The following is an 8,296-nucleotide window of genomic DNA, read 5'->3' on the forward strand; positions in this document are numbered from 1 at the left end:
GCTGCTGTTGTCACCATAGGAGAAAAACAACACAAAGGAAACAAGTTCAGCTCAGTGGCTCACTCATACTTGAGATGCGAAAGGAAACAGTTGACAACCAAATCTCACCAAAGTCCATTTAGTCAAAAGTTTTGGAGCGTTGACCGAATCACAACGTTTAAGTCTCCAATCTGCTGAGGAAGATTATGGGATGATGGAAAGCTCCCCAGGCTACTGGATGGATTTGATGGTACAACTGTTTCCTTAAGAGCAGAGATATTTTGACTAATGCTCAAACTGAAGATTATCTCAGATAGTTACACACCAACACCCTGAAATATTTTGTGAATTTTATTAAGAAAACAAAACCATTGGACATGAAAAAACCAAGCACTACTGATGGAATAAATAAGTCAAACCAAACCATAAATCTGTACAAGATCTAAAGTGAAACAAAATGGTCCCAAGAAAAACAACATACAAGATTTTATATCTCACAGCTCTTTTTTTAAACACACATTTATGAGCAAACTATAAGCAATCGGCTCGATCAGGTGAAAGCTACAACATAAGTGAGATTTTCTTAAACTGAGTGTATATAATGCTGTTTATAACTGTTAATGTCAATACATAGCATTTTAAGTTCCAGCGCTGCTGGACTGGGAATGAGGTATATGCTAATCCATCCTCTAAACTGAGACAATTGTCATTTTTTATTTCTTTTCTCTCCATCCATGTGAATGCTGATTTGCTGAGAATCTGATCAAGTAATTCAGTGTCATAAAGTACTTCTATAGCCCCTGTTAAATGAAGTCATTGGTTTGTGGTGACTCAATTGATTTCAGTTCATACATGTGTGAGGTTAGAGGTCATACGTCTGAATCCCTACTATAAAGTTCAAGTAAAATGCACACTGATGTCAATGACAGATCTGCACAAAACCAAAAGCTTGATGCCACATGTATGGATTCAGCCAATAGGACAGCACCTTGAAGGAGGATTATACCCAATGTTTGAGCTAAAAGACTGGACCCTTCTACTGTGAGCTACAGAAACATTTGTAGGTCAGAGATAAGTAGTGATACACAGAACACTTAGAGAAATGAAACATGACTGAATGTGGGTCATAAAGGCGGACCAGAAACGAAAACTGGTTCCAGTAACTGGTCAGCTTCTACTTTAGAGGGTAGTAAAAAATCAAAGTGCCACCAGAAGTAGACACAGACCAGTAACAAGGAAGTGGAAATCATTGTGACTTACGAGGTTTTCCAGATGCTAAAAGATGACCAGAAGTCGCTTCTGGGTAGTGTTCTAATTCCAGTCTAATTCTTGCAAATTAAATCAGCCTGTCGTAGTTGAGTTATGAATATTGGATGAAACTAATTAGTGATTATTATTATAAGGCCAAAAAAAAAACAAAAAAACATGGCACCAAAAATGTAATTCAAAACCTGCTTGACCTAAAACATGTATTTAATCATAGCAACTCAAGGCACACCTTCAGGACCTACGCTACCTATGCCTGTCTTCACTACTTATCCAAGAATGTGTGGTGACCAGTACTGTCGTCTTCTTCCTCTATAAACCACAAACTATCAAAAACACGTGAATGGAGAACTTTTCATGGATAGAGAAAAAAGACATCCACTACAGCAGCAAAATCTATCTGTGATCGATTGTGACATACCATAACAGTGCATTGACCCTCCTGAGAAAAAAACCCTAAACGTTTCCTAAACAAATATAGAACATTAGTCTAACAGGAGGCGAATCAGGAGGATTGAAGTGACGTGGCCTTAGGTCGAGGTTCCCCGCAGACGCAGATCTGAGACCAGGTTAGCCTCTTGAGTATCCTGAGCTAAACCGTTTGCAGTGAAACATTGAAAGTGGTCTCAGAGGAGCGTCCAGGATCAACCTCGTCCTAATCCTAAACTGATGTGGACATCAGCGTCGAATCCCCAGTGTTAACTCTTTTAGTCACAGATGCAGGTCAGTGTTTTGTCTTTCTGGCCTGGCCTGGGCTGAGCAGAGCCGACAGCGCTGCCCCTGGTCACCGAGGGGGACTGCAGCCTGGGTTCAGAGCTTCTCTTGGCATTAGTGAAAAAGTGTGGAGAACTGGAAGGAAGCACGGAGGGGACCAGTGAATAGAGGTAATATCCATTCTCCCTCTGTGGCAGAGGAGTGTCAGGGCAAAGGTGGCAAATCTGAAGGGAACAGCCGTCAGGTTGGGAGACGGTGAAGAGAGACGTCCATTCTCCCTTTGGTATTGACAAGTTTGGGTGGAGGGAGGTGAGGGAGAAAAAAAGAGGGCAGGGGGGAGAGCCGGTGTGTCCATTAGCCCTAAATTAGCTTGGGTTAATGGAGGGAGGTAAAGAGAGGGGGTGAAGGAGAAAGGAGGGTGCAGGAGAGAAATGACTCAGCCCCAGACATTTAACTCTCCTCAAAGTCCTGAGATGAGGACTCCAGTTTGCTTTTCTTGCTGGGTGGGGTCTCATCCTCTAGGTCCTATGAGGAGAAAAAAAAAAAATAGTATGACACACATTGTCACACAGCTGTGAGCACAGACATTATCCAGTTTTACTAAATATATGACGGTTGTTGTTGAGCGCTTTCTCACAGCAGCTGTAGATATTTGATTATTTTATTTAATATTATTTACTTTTGGCTTCTTCTGTATTTTCCAACAGTAGTGTGATTTGTCATTTTATTTTCACCCAATATGGACCAGTGAGCCCTCTGTAAAATGTGACAAATCTAACAGAAGTACTGGGCCATGAGGACAGTGAGTCTGTGCACAGTATTCACTATGCGCCTCAGCACAGAATGCATTAGTTGATTTTATTTCAATTTAAAACTGCACCTAACGATAGAGATTGAAGATATTTTGTAGTAAAGCACAAGTTGATGGATGTGGATTGACTGATAAAGTATCCATAACCCTCTTTCCACCAACACAAACCGAGAACCAGTTCTGATGTCTAGTGTTAACCCTAGTTTGGAGATGATTCAACTTATGGTTTGCATTTCTATCAGGTTGAGAATCAGATCCTTATATCAATACAAGTGTTTTACCATAAATTAATTTAATTTACATTTTGAAGTTTTACAATTATAGTAATATTGACCCCCCCCCCCCCCAAAAAAAAAAATGTCCTAAAAGCTGTTTTTTTGCCTTTTTATACAAAGAGTTAATGTACATAATCAGATATCAAGCCACTTTTAATACAGCAAATATTTCACATGATCCCAACCATTGGTGATGGAAAATATCAACAGTCAACTGTTTATACTCTTTATACAGCAATGTGTGACACAGCCGATACCTCCAGACAACACCCCCACACCTTTTAAAAGATATTTGCTTCAAATTTACTTGATATTTTATGGATGTGTATCCATCTTCACTTTCCCCACAGTGCAATGTCAACTTCACTTTCACATCCATATTGAAGCGCTGCCTTTTCCTCTGATTAGTCAGAGCAGATCCTACAGTAGATGGTTTTTATAGTCACAAAGTCTTCATTAATTTCTGTAATCCCACTCTCAGTGCCTGACATGAGTGGTTCTGGGCTATAAACCAGCAAAGTATTGGTGTTGTTCTGAAATCAGTTCTTCTGACTGAGACCTGGCTCAAAACAAAGAACTGGTTCAAGATTAGGCACCAGACCCAAACAGGCCCATGGCACCGACAGGACCGTCCCATAAAACACACCGTATGAAGGACTGAAATGTCGCATTAAAATAGTAATGTGCCAAATTATGAAACACATGAGAAGTGTACTGACAGGTAAAATGATATTTCTATAACTTCTGCAGCATTTTAAGGAAAAGATCCTGTGTTTACCTGAGTGGCTTTGCTGTCTGAAGACTCCTTCTCCCCTGAAGACAGGCTTTCTCTCTTGGCACTTTGTGCTCTCTCTGAGGTCTCTGAGGAAGGGATGGTCTTACCTGAGGATCCAAACACAGTGAGACTTTAAAAAACAGGAGCACTGGTATTACAGAGATGACCAAACAAAGGCCTGGGATAGGAGTGGATGAGGTTGGAGACATAGTGTTTGACACTTTAATGACACTCTGTGGTTACACAGGGTAACTGCTAGGACTGAATGATGTGCAAAAAAAAAAAAAAAAAAAGATCAGACTGCTTAACAGATATTATGATTACAATATGAGTTTCATTCTTTAAAAAAAAAACCCTGGTGGACTCTTCCTAAATTTTGTGGCAAATTACACTGTGGGAAGCAAAAGCAGTTTCTGACAGATTCTGCAAGAAAACGAGCCACATCACTACAATGTAAAATTATACAGTCCACCTGGGTTGTTTTAAAGAATGAATATAGTCGGTGGATGAAGGTAAAGGCCACATTTGGGTTCAGCACTCACCAAGAGACAGTGAAATTTCTGCTGCGTGGAATTCCCATTCCACAATACACTTCACAACAAAATTTCCGAAAAGGCCCGAGTGACATTTTGATTTGTTATGTAAACAAGCAGACAGTGTTTATGATGGAGTCATCTTCGAAGTTGCTCACTGTGAGGGCAGTGATTCAGGTGCGTAAACATGGAAAGACTAATGGATTAGTGATAATTAGGCTATCACGTGGGTTTTACAAATTTGAAAAAAAATTTGTGATGAAAGTCAAACGCTGCTTTAATATTGGTCTATGTAAGAGGCAAAAAAAGCATCTTTTTTTTTGAGACAATTTAATTTAATCAACACAGCAGAAAATCCCTAAAAATAACAAATAAATCCAATATAAAATTACTGTGAGAGCAGAAGTTCAAGAGTAAAAGGTGGAACTGAGGAACATACCAGACGGTTACAGACCTGTGGGGAACTCGGTGACCACAGCTACAGTGTGAAAATGTGACTAAGTGTAATCAATGATGGGGAACCTGCAGTTGTTTGCATTTATCAGTGTGACATAAACTGTCCAAAAGATACAAGACAGACACAACCAGTGGGGTGACAACATAAACAGGATGTGGCTAATCATCCATCTGAACAGTTCTGCAGACGCAGTGCCACCTGCTAAATGTCCACAGTGTGAGATATCTGGTGAAGTTAATATGCATATCGTTTGACACTTCCCTCCCTTTGTGTGTGTGTGTGTGTGTGTGTGTGTGTGTGTGTGTGTGTGTGTGTGTGTGTGTGTGTCTGACCCCTCTTGCTGTCAGGGCTCTGGTCAGTCTTGGCCTCGCTGTTCTCCCGGTGGGACACGGTGGTGGGCTCTGGGGCAGGGCTGGTGCTACAACTGTTTTCCTGTTTCACTGGAGATGAGTCAGCGATGGAGCTCTGGTTGCTGTTGTCATCTAGTATTGACACAAAAATTCATTTCAGTTAGCTTTTACCATGATGAGATTGTCTCACATTCATCTTGTGACACAAAATACTGATTTTTCCTGTGTTTTTTATTTACAATCCGTGCTGTGGGTGTGTTAGAGGTTAAGGTACCCACCATGCATGTCCATCATCCCCGGAGAGGAGCTGTTTTCTGGAGTCGTCAACTCAGAGCCATATTTTTCATCTTTGCCCTTCTTCTTATTTTTGTTCTTCTAAACCAGAAAAATCAAAACATGTGTTAAAATTATAAACAATGAAGATGAGGCAAGTGTTCTACTATTGTTTTGCTAAAATCTCATTTTCAGCTTCACAGCTAAAGACATTATTATTATAATAACACAGTTGGGGTTGAACTCACATCATCTGATTTAGGCTCCGTCACTGGCACCCACTTGTAGATACGAAGGGATGTGTCTCCAACAGTCACCCATTTCTTCTCCCTGTGTGTGAAAGAAACCAAGTTGACTGAAAGGCTGTGCACTGTAATATATTATTACACAGAAATGTGGCATAATGTAGAGTAAAATGTGAATGAACAAAGAACTATGACAAGAAAACATTATAACGTTAAAGTGACAACACAAGTTCCATAATGCACCATTTGTGTGATACGCATTTAAAATACACTGAGGTTAATCCTTTATATTGATTTTTTTTTTTTTTTAGTTTAGATAAAAATGACAATAGTAAGAAATACATAAATATACTCACACATCTCACTTACATCCTGTAGGACTCCCCATTTCCATTTAATTAAAATATTGTAACACGAAAAATATTCATGTCAGTTGTTGTCAATAACTAGCACAATGAATGTCAAATAATTTTTTCTTCACAGTCTAAAGGATGATTTTTCTTCATGAGTGTGACAGCATTACTTGTGGATTAAAATGGTTATTTATGGTCAGAACATGACAAACATTCCAGTAATCTAGAGGTAGAACATTAAAACTATTACAGCAAAAGAAAGAAAAAAAATCCAATACTTAAAACTTTGTGCGAACAGACGGCAATGTAAACTAAAGAAACCCTTAACAAGAAATATAAAGGTAATAGCAATGATATTTAGGGAAATAGCATACTGTATTATAATACTTATCATTTAAGTTTGGTAATGAAACATCTGAATTCAACAAGTCCCGATATTTGTGTCTGTATATTATATCTATAATTGCACATATTCTATAGTTACATAACATGGTTAAAAGAAAGGCATAACGTAACATAAAAACAACATAAAAAGCTTGAACAAAGTATATTTTTGGATAAACTGTGTAAATCTGAGTATGGACGTTATTATCATTAATATGCTATAAATGTGCTGTAAAACCATTATTAAATTGATACTACCAGATCAAATACACACTTTTCATATGATTATTAATCCAGTATACTTCAACAAACTACATTAATGCTATTTTAGTTAATGTAATTTAGATTTTCATTGAGAAAGAAGGCAGTCATTATATACTTGTTATCTCTGTATCACAGATAAGAGATAATGATTAGAATAAAAAAAAAGTCATCCATATATAAATATATGGGAGTGTGTGTAGTATTCTTGTAGATTCATCTTTAAGCTGAACTTAGTTTCTTTTTTTTTCCCAGTTATATTATTGTCAGACCACCAACTTCTCCTGACTTTGACCTGGGGACACTTGATGAAAGCCGTGATAAAAGCCTGTCCTATCCTTAAAGGACGCCACCATGCGGCTCCTCCACCGGCCCGACCACAAACATGCATCTCCCACATGAACATAGTTGTGTTTCTGGGTGAATAAGTCGGTGTTTTCGGTGTTAAACGTGGACACCGAGTCGGTACGTGTTCAGCCATGCACTACGGCGGCTTACTTCCCTCTCCCAACCCCCACCGTGCCTTCTCCTCTCCCGGACCTAAAGGGCGACTCAAAGCGCTTAATTTAAAACTCCAGACGGACTAAACTACTCCGACTCTAGAGCGCCGTCGTCAAATTGTTTCCAAGTGTGGAGTTATCGGTGCTTTGGCCCCGTCCTGCTGCTCTAAACCCGCCGCCTGTGCTTCCAGCTCCACGGCGGACAGCAATGGCTTCATGTGACTGCATCGAAATGGCTTCTGGGTTCAACCCTGCCGTTAAAATCTGCGAAAAAAACACACACACACCGGCTGTATGTTGTACGGCTGCTAGCATACAGACGACGGGGTGGTGTACCGCACTAGTGCGCCCCGGTGCACCTGAGCCGCAAGTACATCTGCCGTAAATCCCGTTCAAAAATGTCCTTTCTTTCAATTTCATCCCTCACTCCTTCTCGCTCCTTCCCTCTCCTCCCCCAACAAGCGAGCCTTTCTCGTGTTAGATAACGAAGCCTGCTCTTTTCTCTTGTTTTCTTACCATTTTCGTACTTTCTCAATAGCGGCCATAACCCTCTTGATGTCATCTTTTGCCCTGCTCCGGGTCTCCGCTCGGACTGACCTGCCCGACATTGCCGCGGTGGGTATAATATTTTTAAAGCTCGCCGGCAGTTCAGACACAATGCAAACAGTAGAGCGCACAGAGAGGACACTGCGCATGCGCGGGACGGATACAGCCGAGAGGAGGGAGGGAGGAGGAGGAGGAGGAGGAGGAAGCGGAGGGGGAGGGGGGCCTGGCTGCAGCTGCACTATGAAGAGAGGAGATGTGTCTCCCTGCTGTGTGTGGTGGAGAACAAAGAGGCTGCCAGGAGCCTGGATTTTCTCTCATCTAACAAAAACTTTGTGCTCAAACTTGAGGGCCTGTTGTCAGTCTGTGTGTGTGGAAACATGGAGAAGACAGAAAACCCACCCAAACCCACTCACATACCTTTATTTATCTGTACCACACTCACAGATCACTTTTTTTTATTCTGCCACATGGTCATGAGCCATTTTCACACAATTCACTGTAGTATGAGTGACCAGGTGTCCCAGTTACAGACAGATGGCACAAAATCATGTATTTAGACTAACATTTAATTATG

The 8,296-nt window shown here is 40.5% G+C and overlaps 1 protein-coding gene across 1 annotated transcript; it reads right to left on the bottom strand.

Moving 5' to 3' along the window:
- Positions 1 to 316: 316 nt before the first annotated feature.
- Positions 317 to 7,871, bottom strand: bcl7a (BAF chromatin remodeling complex subunit BCL7A). The gene is made up of 6 exons (XM_030150225.1): positions 7,693 to 7,871; positions 5,682 to 5,763; positions 5,439 to 5,535; positions 5,143 to 5,292; positions 3,824 to 3,927; positions 317 to 2,484 (listed from the first exon to the last, which is right to left on the bottom strand). Exons 1-6 carry the CDS (start codon positions 7,869 to 7,871, stop codon positions 2,410 to 2,412), a joined length of 687 nt encoding a protein of 228 aa, XP_030006085.1. The 3' UTR covers positions 317 to 2,409.
- Between the last annotated feature and the right edge of the window lie 425 nt (positions 7,872 to 8,296).

This window comes from Sphaeramia orbicularis, chromosome 12 (assembly GCF_902148855.1).
Source record: "Sphaeramia orbicularis chromosome 12, fSphaOr1.1, whole genome shotgun sequence".
NCBI classification, from domain to species: Eukaryota; Metazoa; Chordata; class Actinopteri; order Kurtiformes; family Apogonidae; genus Sphaeramia; species Sphaeramia orbicularis.

What these genes read in the sequence shown, in the direction of transcription:
- bcl7a (XM_030150225.1), bottom strand. Translation starts at nt 7,871, where the DNA reads ATGCGCAGTGTCCTCTCTGTGCGCTCTACTGTTTGCATTGTGTCTGAA. An exon ending in ATTGAGAAAGTACGAAAATG is followed by an intron (nt 5,764 to 7,692) that starts GTAAGAAAACAA and finishes TTTCACACACAG; the next exon opens with GGAGAAGAAATGGGTGACTG. An exon ending in CGGAGCCTAAATCAGATGAT is followed by an intron (nt 5,536 to 5,681) that starts GTGAGTTCAACC and finishes TTTCTGGTTTAG; the next exon opens with AAGAACAAAAATAAGAAGAA.